The following is a 16,497-nucleotide window of genomic DNA, read 5'->3' as shown; positions in this document are numbered from 1 at the left end:
ATAGTGCTCAGAGCCATTTGAACCATTTGAGGATGACAAGGCGGTCGGATTGTCCCGGTAGGCCACTCGTGGCCTGAAGACGGAGTGAATGCAGACGTGTCTGTGCAATGTGTCGCCACTGATTTGACAGGCCCGCTGCGGAAATGTCGATATAGCTTTGTTGAACAGTCTGTGAGCAGGTGTTAACTTATGAACAGCTAGATAGAGGCACTGGGGACTCGGTAGTTTGCTATTCATTTTTCAGACAGGCATTACTGTCACTGTAGCCGTCTTGTTGTATCTTTCAAAGTGTCAGAATGGAGCGCCTGGAGAGCGACGTAACGATTATGGAAATGCAGAAACACCCACGGGTGTACAACACACGGGGCGAAGAGTACAAAAACAGCGATAGAAAATCGTGGAGAGCAGCTACAGCGGCCGTTAAGGGAGAAAAGTGGGTTGGAATGGATGACATTGTTGAGCACTGACATCAAACATTTCATTAATATTAATAAACAGTGTACACTGAAATATATTCATGAATAAAATATCAAGAAGCCAATTTTTAGACTAAAAGAACTAGTTCTCATTTGAGGAAGTTAACGTAACGATCTTACCATGGTGCAGATCCTTGAAAGGAACCGAAGTTATCAGCAAAGTGATCTCTGATAGTTATGCTGGTGTTAGTTGCTTTCGTTCCATTTGCAGGAATACTTTCCATTACACTTATCAGTGATCGTCAAAATTTATCATGCTGTCGCCAAAATTATGAAGTCTCCTTGATGACCAAACGTCTATGCATCTGAAACAATAATTGCTGTTTGCTATGGTTATTAGCAAAATAGAAAATTTCATTTTCTAATTATAATATTTGTTACCTCATCTTCATGGTTTGACGATTCTTGTGAGTCTCACACAGTGAAGGAAGTTTGCTATTTTCTCATACTGGTCGCTGATATTCTTCCACGCTCCTGTTGTCGGTGGTCTGCCATTTGAACATGCATGTGTTTTTAATAATAACAGCAGTTGTAGATCGGTTGAGGAGAAACGCAAGTGTAGAGAACTCATGGAATTACCAGTCCGTAGACACCTGTAAAATTTGATTTGATACATTAGACATGGCTGGTGAAAGCCTGCAGCTTTCCTTTTTATTGTATTTTACACGACGCATTCCGGGAACTTCTCCCCATTTTCAAGTGCGTGTTCTGTCTTCTATGCCAATAATTCGTAGTGTTTCCCGTGCTTGAGGTGCTGCATTATCGTGTTGTCTTTGCTGTAATGTGTAAAAACACGCGCAAATTTTAATTAATTATTGATATTCACATGGAGTTGGCGGTGAACCTCTCTACATAAAGGTCGATCATTAATTAAAAATTGCACTTGTTTTTATACACTCCTGGAAATGGAAAAAAAGAACACATTGACACCGGTGTGTCAGACCTACCATACTTGCTCGGGACACTGCAAGAGGGCTGTACAAGCAATGATCACACGCACGGCACAGCGGACACACCAGGAACCGCGGTGTTGGCCGTCCAATGGCGCTAGCTGCGTAGCATTTGTGCACCGTCGCCGTCAGTGTCAGCCAGTTTGCCGTGGCATACGGAGCTCCATCGCAGTCTTTAACACTGGTAGCATGCCGCGACAGCGTGGACGTGAACCGTATGTGGAGTTGACGGACTTTGAGCGAGGGCGTATAGTGGGCATGCGGGAGGCCGGGTGGACGTACCGCCGAATTGCTCAACACGTGGGGCGTGAGGTCTCCACAGTACATCGATGTTGTCGCCAGTGGTCGGCGGAAGGTGCACGTGCCCGTCGACCTGGGACCGGATCGCAGCGACGCACGGATGCACGCCAAGACCGTAGGATCCTACGCAGTGCCGTAGGGGACCGCACCGCCACTTCCCAGCAAATTAGGGACACTGTTGCTCCTGGGGTATCGGCGAGGACCATTCTCAACCGTCTCCATGAAGCTGGGCTACGGTCCCGCACACCGTTAGGCCGTCTTCCGCTCACGCCCCAACATCGTGCAGCCCGCCTCCAGTGGTGTCGCGACAGGCGTGAATGGAGGGACGAATGGAGACGTGTCGTCTTCAGCGATGAGAGTCGCTTCTGCCTTGGTGCCAATGATGGTCGTATGCGTGTTTGGCGCCGTGCAGGTGAGCGCCACAAACAGGACTGCATACGACCGAGGCACACAGGGCCAACACCCGGCATCATGGTGTGGGGAGCGATCTCCTACACTGGCCGTACGCCTCTGGTGATCGTCGAGGGGACACTGAATAGTGCACGGTACATCCAAACCGTCATCGAACCCATCGTTCTACCATTCCTAGACCGGCAAGGGAACTTGCTGTTCCAACAGGACAATGCACGTCCGCATGTATCCCGTGCCACCCAACGTGCTCTAGAAGGTGTAAGTCAACTACCCTGGCCAGGAAGATCTCCGGATCTGTCCCCCATTGAGCATGTTTGGGCCTGGATGAAGCGTCGTCTCACGCGGTCTGCACGTCCAGCACGAACGCTGGTCCAACTGAGGCGCCAGGTGGAAATGGCATGGCAAGCCGTTCCACAGGACTACATTCAGCATCTCTACGATCGTCTCCATGGGAGAATAGCAGCCTGCATTGCTGCGAAAGGTGGATATACACTGTACTAGTGCCGACATTGTGCATGGTCTGTTGCCTGTGTCTATGTGCCTGTGGTTCTGTCAGTGTGATCATGTGATGTATCTGACCCCAGGAATGTGTCAATAAAGTTTCCCCTCCTGGGACAATGAATTCACGGTGTTCTTATTTCAATTTCCAGGAGTGTAGAATAACCGACGCCATTGGACAACTATCGCAGTACACAACGCAAGTGCGGCAATCTTTTTTAACGAAATTCCGCTCATGGTTGATACTAACAGTAAATGCCCAGAGTATATGTTGTCACAACTCGCACCTTCCCACTACTGATGGGATTTTCTTGGGCTTCCCGCTGCGTGAGAAAAGCGCCCGTGTGCCAACACTGAGACTGCCCCACGTGTTACTTGAATTCCGGCGTAAACGCTCGTGAGAAGCACGCTGGTGTGGCCGTAAGCTAACGTGAACACTGTGCAATGCGTCGCAAAATTACAAAAATTGTTGAAAACACCTAGAAAGTGCATTGTTTAAATACCTCCACCGTGTTGTTATTAATATAATCTTATCCCCACTATCAATACGGTAGTGATACCTAGCGGGCCACAGTATATTTCTAGAGCCATCAACTAAAGCTGGCTCCTGAAACTTGGTTAGCAGACTTTCTCTGGATTCAGTGTTTTTCGATTAAAGATAAATGAAAAATGTGATTTCAGACATGTGTAGATCACTGTATATACTCTGCAAACCACAGTGAAGCGCATAGCAGAGAGCACTTTCCATTGCACCATACCTACATCTACCTCTACAGGGTATTACAAAAAGGTACGGCCAAACAACCAGGAAACATTCCTCACTCACAAAGAAAGAAAATATGTTATGTGGACACGTGTCAGGAAACGCCTACTTTCCGTGTTAGAGCTCATTTTATTACTTCTCTTCAAATCACATTAATTATGGAATGGAAACACACAGCAACAAAACGTGCTAACGTGACTTCAAACACGTTGTTACAGGAAATGTTCAAAATGTCCTGCGTTAACGTGTATACATGCATCCACCCTCTGTCGCATGGAATCCCTGATGCGCTGATGCAGCCCTGGAGAATGGCGTATTGTATCACAGCTGTCCGCAGTACGAGCACGAAGAGTCTGTACATTTGGTACTGGGGTTGCGTAGACAAGAGCTTTCAAATGCCCCCATAAATGAAAGTCAAGAGAGTTGAGGTCAGGAGAGCATGGAGGTCATGGAATTGGTCGCCTCTACCAATCCATCGGTCACCGAATGTGTCGTACTTGTAGAGGCACATGTTCTAGCAGCACAGGTACAGTATCCCTTATGAAATCATGATAACGTGCTCCATTGAGCGTAGGTGGGAGAACATGGGGCCCAATCAAGACATCACCAACAATGCCTGCCCAAACGTTCACAGAAATGTCGCATGTCAACACAAGCACCAAAGTCAATATTACCTTCCTTCAATTGGGCCAACTGGCCTTGAATCGAGGAAGTACAGTACATACTGACGAAACTAAAAAGAGCTCTAACATGGAAATTAAGCGTTTCCGGACACATGTCCACATAACAACTTTTCTTTATTTGTGTGTGAGGAACGTTTCCTGAAAGTTTGGCCGTACCTTTTTGTAACACCCTGTGTAATCTGCAAACCACTGTCAAGTGCGTAGCAGAGAGTATGTACCGCTTTACCAGTTATTAAGGTCTTTCGTTCCATTAAGTGCGCCAAGAAAGATTGTTTAAATGCCTCCATTGTGCTGTTATTAATATGATCTTATCTCCACTATCACTACGAGAATGATACCTGCATTATATTTCTAAAGCCTCAACTAAAGCTGGCTCCTGAAACTTGGTTAGTAAACTTCCTCTGGATAGCTTGCATCTTTCCTCAAGAGCCTGCCAGTTCTGTTTCTTTAGTATCTCTGCGTCACTGTCCCATGGATCAAACAACTTGCCCATCTCTGTCTACATTCAACAGTCCCTGTTAGTCCTATTTCGTATGGGTTCCCCACACTTGAGCAGTATTCTAGGATGGGTTGCAATTATGATTTTTAAGCCATCACCTTCATAGACTGATTACATTTCCCCACTATTCTACCAATAACGAAATGCTACACTTAGGTATTCGTGTGAGTTGATCTATTTCAGCAGTGCCTCCTTGATACTATAGTCCAGTTTACTACCTTTCTTTGTTTTATGAACTGTAAAATTTTACATTTCTGAATATTCAAAGCAAGTTCCCAATCTTTGTGCCACTCAAATACATTATCAAGATCTGGCTGAATATTTATCCAGCTTATTTCAGACAGTACTTGATAATAGACAACTGCATCATCTGCAAAAAGTCTTACTACCAGTGTTATCTAAAAGGTCATTAATATAAAACATGTGCAGCAAGGGACTCAACAAACTTCCCTGGGGCACACCTGAAGTTATTGTTGATGTTTCTTCATCCAAGGTAAATTGCTTTATCCCTTGTACCAAAAAATCCTCAATCCAATCACAAATTTCAGTTGGTACCCCATGCGATCGTACTTTTGATAATACCCATAGAACTACTTCAAATGCTTTTCTGAAATCAAGAAATACTACATCTACCTGTCTGCTATGATCCAAAGATTTCAGTCTGTCATACGAGAAGAGTGCGAGTTTTCGGAATCCATGCTATTAAGATTTCTACTTCTTCTTCTTCTTCTTCTTCTTCTTCTTCTTCTTCTTCTTGTGCCTTTGTCTCGCATTGGCACATCATCAGCATTGTTAAGAACGGATTCTGTATGGTTACTTTAAGGGGTGGATGAATGCCTTTCATGTTACCATCCCATGCTGTTCTTCCTTGTGTATATTCAGCACACCCTGCTAATCCTCTCTGTTGCAAGCCCCATACACCTGGGAAATATTCTAGGGATGGTCACACAAGTATTTAGTATGGAATCTTCCTTGGAGAGTGCATTTTTCCTGTAGCTTACCAGTGAACTGAAGTCTGCCAAGTGTGACACCTAAAACTGAGTCAGAGTCACTATCTCATTTCATATCCCCACAAACTGTTACATTGAGGTGTTGTATGAATTAATCTAGAGCATTATGCCTGAATACTTCTTTGTAAAGAAAAATTTGTAATCTTAGTTCAAAGTTTCTATTTTTTATTTGCTACCGTCAGTTTCGATGCCTGTGTCGCTGGAGCAACTGAGGGTTTCACGTGGTTGCAACAGAGACTTAGGTTGCTCCAGCCTTTAAGGGCAGAAAATAGCAAAAAGATTAGATATTTTTTAAACTGCTTAATTTATTAGAGTGATACTTTAAGAATGATGTCTCAAAGTTTCGTAACAGAAATCTGCCTAGAAATATCCTTTAATAAATTTTCTTTGGCTGTCTGCACATGCTACACCTCCTTTATCTGTGTTGTGATCCACACTTTTTATATCATAACATTTTCATGCTGGTTTTTTGGATACACAATAGAAATGACCTGTAGATGTATCTAAAAGGCTGTGAAAGGATTTAAAGCACGTAAATTAAAATAAGGGAAGCCACTGAGAACTGCTAACAGATTGATAGGCATTGAAAATCATACATTACAAACAGAATATAGAAAAGCCATCAGGGACAATGTACATAATGTGAAATCAATGCAGCGAGTGGTGTGGGTGATATTTTTCAGTAAACTTTACACAGATGTCAGTAGAAAGTCAGTGGAAAGCTGCACAGCCAGTAGCATGGTTTGCCATTTGCTGTTTTATATGTTATAAAGCTAGCTTTCAGATATGTAATCAATACTTAACTGCTGAAAAAATGTATAAATGGAAAAATATGAGACATGAATGAGAGCAGCAATCACATTACATGGATGTGTTGTCCAAAAATAGTATTTTTTACCGTCAAATGTTGTGAAGATAGCTGTGTGTGATGACTGTCTAGTGTTTAAAAGTGGAAATGCAGGAAGTATTAAGTGTCTGCAGAGATTAGGCTTCCACCCAGGTGCATTCATGGTAAAGATACTCAGAAAGGCTGATGAAGTGAAGAAAATTTTCAAAAGTTTGCTGGGCAGAGGAGGCAGGGGAAAAGAATACTCGATGAAGACAAGGTAGATAATGAAGACTACAGATATGGATGGCACTAAAAATTGAAATACAAACTATAAATGAAATTTGCCATTGAGTGATTTTATGACATATACCGATAGTGTACCTTTTCTTGATTACTGTAAAATTAACGTCATGAAATTTGACATAATTCTTAAAAATTGCTTACTGCACAATCTGTGCAGCACTGTTTTGTTTATCTTGTGTGTGAGAAAAATTCACATTTAACAATTTCACATTGAGGAAAATGGAGGAGTCCCAGTTACATAAAACTGAAAAATTAATTTGAAAGTAACTATGAGCTCAAACAAAACTTAACACAGCAGCAGTTCCCACCAACTATCAGTGTATATGCTGACTGACTTGATAATACTGATGAACACTCAACAAAGCATGTGCACTCATTGATGGCTAGTAACTGACTTACTACAATTTTGTACATGTAACCTATATAAAGATGCCAGAACAGATATTATAAAATGAGAACATAGAGGACTGCCACATTTTTAATATTAACATAAAAGAATAAGTGTAATACAATTGGGTAGTGAAGATACCTTGATAAAGTATAAGCTATATAACAAAAATGTAGCAAAATGATATATACTATTTCATGGCACTGAAGCTTTAGTATGTATGAGGATTTACAAAGCCTGTCAAGAATTTTATGGATAGTGATATTTCATTGTTTCAGTAATTAACATACTAAAATGTTATTTCTGCCAACAAATACATTTTTGGAAAGGAAATTTGGGCTGAAAAGCTGTGACAGTAGAGTTTTGACAAGACTACCTTCTAAGATTCAAAAATTCTTCAGTGCCATAATGCTGTATCATAATGAATTTTAAATCATGGAGTTTTTTGAAAAAGTGACATTTTTATCAAAAAGAGGAAACTGAGGGTTATCTTAAAAGCTATATCAACCAAAAAACAGTTTTCAGTGAGGTCTAATTTTGACATGCATGTGGTTCATGTTAAGAGAACATAACTCACCAAAGCAAAAGCAGCAGGAGCACTACTATCAGCTCTTACGAGAATAACAGTAAACCAACCAGTACCATGATTGAAAATAGCATCATTAACAACATTAAAATTAAAATCACAACCCATAAATACACATAGACCATCAAGAATAGGGGTGAAAAAACTCATTTCAGTTTATTCTTTGTGACACCCACTAAAGTGCCATACTTCATTTCTATTCTTTAAATAAATTGTTTCTGCAAGGATTACTTACACTGTTGATATCATCAGACTGTAAATTATGCCACAAATAATAAAGTTGAGTGTATTATTGTGTCAATAAGAATTTAGCAATTTTAAGTACTTATGATACCGTATGTGAATTTTATGTGTAATAAAAAACAGAAAGGAAAATAAAAAAAAAATATTTAAGTGATAGACTCACAGCAAGTGGGACCATTCCATCTTACTACATCTTAATCCTCATGAAGTACAGATTGGCACAAAAACCTTGATAGAAAGTAAGTGTTAATTGTGGAAAAAAGACAGCATGCAAGAACACGAACCCTATTTTACTGAATACAGCTATGAATAACATTTGCTGCACAAGATGTTCAAAATGTTTTTCACCTCCAGCTAGAGTGGTATACAGTCAGTTTCAAAACTCTGTCATAACACACTGGAGTGTAATGGATTCAAGTGCATCAATCTCGGTTCTGATGACAGATTTTGGGTCCTCCAGTGACCTGGTGACCTGGGGGATTCCTGTATGAGGAAGACACAAGGATTGAGGTCTGGACTACATGGGGGCCATTCTTTCCTGTGGCTCATGAATTTCTATGCATCCAGTGCAATCATATGTTCACCAAACATTACTTCAAAGCATGTGAAGATGTTAGCAATTCTATGGTGTTGAGCTCTATCCTGCATGCACCAGTACTGGCAAGTCATGTTGAGACAGCCTGCCTCTGGGCCAAAGTGCTGCTCCAGCAAGTCCTGATACTTCACTCCTGTGACAATACCATAATGAATACTGGACACTGTAATGAGGAGTTTCTGTACACTAGTGGCACCAATTTCGTTTGTTCATGTAACCATTCATCTGAAAATAGGGCTCATCACTGAACCATATTTTGTGTATACCGATGGCACCATTTTCAAGTTCCACAATCATGTGGTTTGTGCAATTTCTCCATCACATGGTGTTCCTCTTCTTGAGTGGCTGGCAAATTTGGATTTTGTTGGGACATGCCCCACCACTTTTGTGAGCCTTTGTAATGTTATTTTGGGTGTGCTTAATTGTTGGGATGCCTGTTGAGGCTATGTGGTCAGCTGACCCTAAAAAAACATACAGACTTGCTCCCTGTTGTCATTGGTAGTGACTGGACTTTTGTCCCGATGCCTTGCTTCTTGCATCCCAAGTATTCCCAGTAGATTCAAGTCTGGCTATCAACATGTCAACAATGAAAATCAGTGTGAGTTGTGGAGCAGAACATGGACCATCTGATGGCTTCAAAATCACAGTGACTTTTGAGTGGTGTAACTTACTGTGTGGTAAGCACTTCAGTCGGTGTCTTTTTCTTTCCAAACTTTAACAGACATGCCCATTGAACAGTGACATTACTGCAGTTATTCTCATAAAACTTTCTTATGATAAACAATCATTCTTCTGAGGTTAGTGATTCCATATTGCTCCTTCATTATTTCCAGTAATCAGGCATTCAACTGAAAGCTTCTATTCTCTTCTTGTCTAAACTATTTATTGTCCATATTTCACTTCCATACATGGCTACACTCCAAACAAATACTTTCAGAAACGACTTCCTGACACTTAAATCGATACTCGATGTTAACAAATTTCTCTTCTTCAGAAACACTTTCCTTGCCATTGCTGCTTGCTTAATATACAGATTGAATAGTATTTGGGTGAGGTTACAACCCTGTCTCACTCCCTTCCCAACTGCTGCTTCCCTTTATGTCCCTCGACTCTTATAACTGCCATCTGCTTTCTGTAACAAATTGTAAATAGCGTTTCGATACCTGTATTTTATCCCTGCCACATTCAGAATTTGAAAGAGAGTATTCCAGTCAACGTCACCAAAAGCTTTCTCTAAGTCTACAAATGCTAGAAAAATAGGTTTGCCTTTGCTTAATCTAGCTTCTAAGATCAGTCGTAGGGTCAGTATTGCCTCACGTGTTCCAACATTTCTACGGAATCCAAACTGATCTTCCCCGAGGTCAACTTCTACCAGTTTTTCCATTTGACTGTAAAGAATTCGCGTTAGTATTTTGCAGCTGTGACTTATTAAACTGATAGTTTGGTAATTTTGACATCTGTCAGCACCTGCTTTCTTTGGGATTTTAATTATTATATTCTTCTTGAAGTCTGAGGGAATTTCACCTGTCTCATACATCTTGCTCACCAGACAATAGAGTTTTGTCAGGACTGGGTCTCCCAAGGCTGTGAGTTGTTCTAATGGAATGTTGTCTACTCCCAGGGCCTTGTTTCGACTTAGGTCTTTCAGTGCTCTGTCAAACTCTTCATGCAGTATCATTTCCATAATATTGTCCTCAAGAACATTGCCCCTGTATAGATCCTCTACATACTTCTTCCACCTTTCTAGTTTCCCTTCTTTGCTGAAAATTGGGTTTCCGTCTAAGTTCTTCATATTCATGCAAGTGTTTCTCTTTTCTCCAAAGGTCTCTTTAATTTTCCTGTAGGCAGTATCTATCTTACCCCTAGTGAGATAAGCCTCTACATCCTTATATTTGTCCTCTAGCCATCCCTGCTTAGCCATTTTGCACTTCCTGTCGATCTCATTTTTGAGACGTTTGTATTCCTGTTTACCTGCTTCATTTTCTGCATTTTTGTATTTTCTCCTTTCATCAATTAATTCTGTATCTCTTCTGTTAGCCAAGGAATTCTACTAGCCCTTGTCTTTTTACTTACTTGATCCTCTGCTGCCTTCACTATTTTGTCCCTCAAAGCTACCCATTCTTCTTCTACTGTATTTCTTTCCCCCATTCCTGTCGATTGTTCCCTTATGCTCTCCCTGAATCTCTGAACAACCTCTGGTTCTTTCAGTTTATCCAGGTCCCATCTCCTTAAATTTCCACCTTTTTTGCAGTTTTTTCAGTTTTAATCTACAGCTCCTAACCAATAGATTTAGGTCAGAGTCCACATCTGCTCCTGGAAATGTCTTACAATTTAAAACCTGGTTCCTAAATCTCTGTCTTACCATTATATAATCTATCTAAAACCTTCTAGTAACTCCAGGGTTCTTCCATGTACACAACCTTCTTTCATGGTTCTTGAACCAAGTGTTAGCTACGATTAAGTTATGCTCTGTGCAAAATTCTACCAGGCGGCTTCCTCTATCATTTCTTAGCCCTAATCCATATTCTCCTGCTACCTTCCCTTCTCTTCCTTTTCCTACTGTTGAATTCCAGTCACCCATGACTATTAAATTTTCATCTCTCTTAACTACCTGAATAATTTCTTCTATCTCATCATACATTTCATCAATTTCTTCATCATATGCAGAGCTAGTTGGCATATAAACTTGTACTACTGTAGTAGGCGTGGACTTCATGTCTATCTTGGCCACAATAATGAATTCACTATGCTGCTTATAGTAGCTTACCCGCACTCCAATTTTTTTATTCATTATTAAACCTACTCCTGCATTACCCCTATTCGATTTTGTATTTATAACCCTGTATTCCCCTGACTGAAAGTCTTGTTCCTCTTGCCACAGAACTCCACTAATTCCCACTATATCTAAGTTTAGCCTATCCATTTCCCTTTTTGTTTTTTCTAACCTACCTGGCCGATTAAGGGATCTGACATTCCACACTCCTATCTGTAGAACGCAAGTTTTCTATCTCCTGATAACAATGTCCTGTTGAGTAGTCCCTGCCTGCAGATCCAAATGGGGGACTATTTTACCTCCAAAATATTTTACCCAAGAGGACACCATCATCATTTAATCATACAGTTTGAGTGCAGAACAAACAGATCTGAGCTTTTTAGTTAACTTATTCACATGCCCATGCCATGTCAGCTTATCATCCACCTGGATATCCAGGAACTTTACACACAGAGTTTCATGTATACCCATTGTTTTATACTTTTGGTACTTGTAACTATTTTTTTCCTGAATTGTGAAATATGAGTGTTTGTAAGATTAAGGGTTAAGGTGCTGGCTGTGAAGCAGTTTTCAACCCACTCCATTATTCTCTTGCCTGTATCTGGTATGGATGTGTTTGGACTTTTGTCAATATACTTGTGTCATCAGTAAACAATAAGGTTTTTGGAGTGTTCTGCAAAGACCCCAGTAATCTGTTTATGTAGACCAGAAGTCTGAGAGACCCAACTGCCAAACCTTGCAATACACCACACTTATGGTTTCCTCACTATGAATTTAATCTTATTCCTGTTGTATCATTTGCTAATATGATTCTATGTTTTCTTTTGTTAAGATATGACTCCATCCATGCAAGGGGAAGATATTGAATGCTGTACCATTTTAGTTTCCCTCAGAATTTTACTATCCACAGATAATAGAAAATGCTAACAGGGTAATTTTCATTGTTTAGTTATTCTAGAATTGAGTTTGTGAAATAATACATTGAATTTTCAGATTTTTAGTAGAGAAGCCTTTACAGAAGCCAAACGGTTGTTAACAGGTCATTCTCAGAAAGATAGTTTGGTATTCTGTTGTAAGGTACTTTCTCAAGACAGTTTGAGAACACTGTATTTGCAGGTCAGTTATTTATCTCCCATTTTTTGCTCTGATACTACTCTTGCCTCATTCAGTCTTTCAGGAAATACTCCTTGACTGAGTGACTGATTACAAAAGTAACTCAAGAGACGTGTTATGAAATCAGCAAAGATTTTAATACTGTAGCTGTGATAGGATCATAGCCAGAAGATGTACTACTTTTAAGTGTGCTAATAATTTTTGTGTGATATCTCTAAGAAATATGTTAGCAAAACTGATGTCTGTTGGTGAAATGTGCATACTTGCCTAAGTAAGTTTATTGGGCCTGCTTTCAGCACATAATTTTTTGAGCCCTTGTTTTCAGCTTATTTTAAGAATTCATTGAATTTAGCAGCCAATGATTCTAATTTGGTATAATCTGCCTTGCTGCTACTGCCATCTGGGAGATCAATATCAGTTGGCTTGCTAAGCTTATTTGTTTCATACCTAATAATTCTCTAAATTGTCCTTTTCTTGTTCTTGGAGTTCTGACTTTTCAATGAAATGCCGAAGAATTTTTCAATGGTGCCCATAGTGCATTGGGAATGTGAAGTGAATGACTGGGTAGAGGACACACAAGATGAAGATGGAGAGCAAAATACAAAGGGATGTGCCAAGTGACAAGTATATACCTGAGTAATGTCTGTTCAGTCAGAGACTGTGTCTGGATGACTAAAGCAGTTAAGGCAACTGTTCCTGAGAACCAAACATGTCTGACAGAACACACACCATTTATGTTGATGTGGCTGGTACACACATATATATCAAATAAATAATGGGAAAAGAAAGAGAAGGTATCGATGGGAATTCAGAATTCAGGATCCAGCCACACACGGCATGTGGTAATGTAATTGCAGAAGTTGAAAACTTGTCCCATATTGGGACACTGACCTGGATTTACTGCTCCTCATGAGCAATTGCCTTAATTACATTAGCCACTTGGATGAGGTCTCTGACTGACTTAAATTTGAAACTTCTTGCAAGCTGCACAAGCAATGCAGCAACTTGGATGCATGAGCGATTAATATGATTCTGTGAGAACTCTCACACTTGTTGGTTCTTCCTCTCTTCAGAATTGTATGGATGATGTTTTTTTTTTTCTGAAAGTCTCATGGTATTTTGCCACTCTCATACATTATACACATTTATATGGACAGTTGTTTTGTTGCCACTTGCCCAAGTGATTTAAGAAATTCCGAATGAATATTGTCTCTCCCTTCTGCCTTATTTGATCTCAAGTCTTCCATTGTTATTTTCAATTCTGACTATAGTATTAGATTCCTATCAACTCCTGTTTTTTCTTTTAGCTGTATTTATCAATGGAATTCCCGTTGCACTTTTAATGTTATTGATCTTCCTTTTAATTTTACCAGAAATTGTATGAGTTTCCTATATGTCAAATTATTCTTCCAACAAACATTTCCTTTTTCATTTCTTCACATTTTTCATGTAGCCAATTCACCAAAGCTTCCATGCGCTTCCTATTTAACTCATTCCTAAGTGAATGCTATTTCTCTGTTCCTGTATTTTCTTGAACATTTTTGTATTTCCTTGAATGAAACTTTTTTTTTTTTTTTTTTTTTTTTTTTTTTTTTTTTTTTTTTTTTTTTTTGAAGCTATGCAATGTGTAACAACAAAGAAGACTAAGGGAGCAAATAAAATTATGTGTGCATAATATTAAGAGTTTTTCCTGAAGTGATAAGTTATGGTTTAATGATCTTCTCAGAAGGACACTGTCCAATAATGTTGCTCTTTGTTTCAGAACTATTACCGCAATCCTGACTGCCGTTATGTGGCACCAAACAGTGGTCAGACAAAATATTCTTTCACTGTTAAACTAAATGATGAATGTGGCACACAATTTATAGATAACTTCAAGGAAGGGGGCCAGGCATACTTAGAGAATGTGCTGGTTCTTCAAAATGAACCAGGAATCCAAGAAGTGAGTGCAATTTACAATATAAAATTTATTCTTGTTGTGAATATTCAAATACATGCATTTGTATTAACTTTAACTATGCTACAGCAACAGTTATCACCACAGAGAAAGTAATACTCCAGAAAACTGTTTTTTATTTGGAAAATTAAGTTTTTGCTATGGTGTTGGTAACTGTTTCCATAATCACAAGTTTTAAAAATCTGCACCTAACAGGTATGGGACACAGCACGAAGAGTGAGATGCTTGTGGGAAGGCTCTATTAAACAGTCCTTAAATGTGAATCTAAATGTTGACATGCTCAATCAGGAGACTGTGACATTTAGTGGAGACACAGGGAAAGCACGTCTTGAAATTCAGGTCAGTTTTAACAGTTACTTGTGACATTAAAATTGTTGTTACTAATTCTTCATAACATGGCACTTGAACATACAACACTTGCCATGAAAACCATTTATTTATTTATTTGTTACTACACTTATTACACAATGCTATTATAATAATAACTTTCAAAGTCAATACCAATAAGACTTCGCTTACAAGTTAAGTAATTCAACAGACACCAAAACTAAGTATTTCAATACATAAAAGAAAATTTAGCAGTCAAACAAAAAGATAGTCAAATTGTACAATAAACATAAATAGGGATGATAGTTTTACTCTCTGTTCACATCTAAAATAGATTGATAAAATCTTAAACCACAAATTAATGACAATCATAGCTTACTGTGAAAATGTTTATTGTGATGGCTGTGAGCACAACAGAGTTTTTCATCCATTAAAGTATAGATGTGATAGAATAATTGACAAGTAAAACAGTATAAACGTTTATGTATTCCTGATGTGCAATTCTTAAAGAACTGTAGTTATAAAAAATATGTTATTTGTTGGGTGCACCATCCAGGAATTACAATCTCACATTTCAGTGGTAACCAATGTTTCTCCCACTGCCAATGTGGTTTTCAGTTTTTCTACTTTACTTACTTTTAACACATGGAAATTCTTTAAAATTAATGGTGTAGCCATTGTATCATTCAAGACATGAAGAAGTCTATTACTTTCAAAAGGAAAAGAGTGTTGTGGGAATGAGTACCAGACATGATGCTCTCTTATATTCACTACAAAATTAGAATAAACAGTGATGAAACCAGAAAGAAGTGTTATGTACTATTCCAGACAGCTGATAGTGTATAATAATAACAAAATTAATGAAGCCACTGAAGATGAAAGTATACTTTGTGACAAGTTAGGACAAACTGTAGTAGTCATTAACTTCATGTAACTAACTGTCACCTATTCGGTATAAATTCTGCCATGTTGAGTAGGGGAGAGTGTTGTACCTTGAGAATAGTGTATCTAGGAACACATGATTTTTCCTGTCAGTGTTTCAATCTAATGACTGGTTTTAGAATTACATAAAGGAATGTGCATGAGGAACTGCCAAGCAGGATTTTCATCATTTCATATTTTTTCTGTTGTTGTGAGGCATGATGTTGTGTTTTGTGCAGTATTTCTAAGTTCTACACATTTAAGGACTAGGAAAAAAACGAAATTTGGAAGATGTTGTTAATTTTTTAGTTACAGAACTTTTATGGTGAGTAAAATTCTATATACATATTTTAAGAACTAATTATATAATTTGTGAAAGTTGAAGCCATACTTCGTTGGTAATATACCATCCCATATCTTGCGATGTGAGAAGGTTTTCCAGCATGGAATGTGTAGTATTTCCAAACAAACTGAGTTTCTGTAATGTCTCAACAACCTTACCTGTATTGAAAGTTACGGATTTGTATTTGTATGCAGTAACTTGTGTTTCAAAATTTATTTAACTTGTAAGTGGTTTTTGATAATATGTTTACATCTTTTGATTACAGTAACTGGTTACTGGTGAGTAGTACAGTCATAATGTAGCCATTAGACTATTAAACACAATATTGAAAAGATTTTCTTAATTGATTTACTTTTAAATTTCAACAGAAAATGAACATTTTGTAACTTGGAACATTTTTTCACATTCTGAAAACCCTTACTTTGCCAAAGTAGCTTTCATAATTTCAGAAAAATTCTGCAGCACATAAAAACTGAAAAGTGTTGTTTGAAAACAGTGTAAGAAAATATATTGAACACCTATTACAAAG

At 38.8% G+C, this 16,497-nt stretch overlaps 1 protein-coding gene across 1 annotated transcript in view; it reads left to right on the top strand.

The window, feature by feature from the left end:
- Window positions 1-16,497, top strand: part of LOC126278156 (uncharacterized) — a 157,630-nt gene that overhangs the window by 122,932 nt on the left and 18,201 nt on the right. Inside the window, exons 6-7 of the mRNA XM_049978057.1 lie at window positions 14,183-14,362; window positions 14,573-14,716. Of these exons, the coding sequence (XP_049834014.1) occupies window positions 14,183-14,362; window positions 14,573-14,716 (324 nt within the window). The remainder of the gene's footprint in view (window positions 1-14,182; window positions 14,363-14,572; window positions 14,717-16,497) is intronic.

The sequence above is a fragment of the Schistocerca gregaria genome, chromosome 6 (assembly GCF_023897955.1).
Source record: "Schistocerca gregaria isolate iqSchGreg1 chromosome 6, iqSchGreg1.2, whole genome shotgun sequence".
Taxonomy (NCBI): Eukaryota; Metazoa; Arthropoda; class Insecta; order Orthoptera; family Acrididae; genus Schistocerca; species Schistocerca gregaria.
This window is presented reverse-complemented; position numbering and strand designations above follow the sequence as displayed.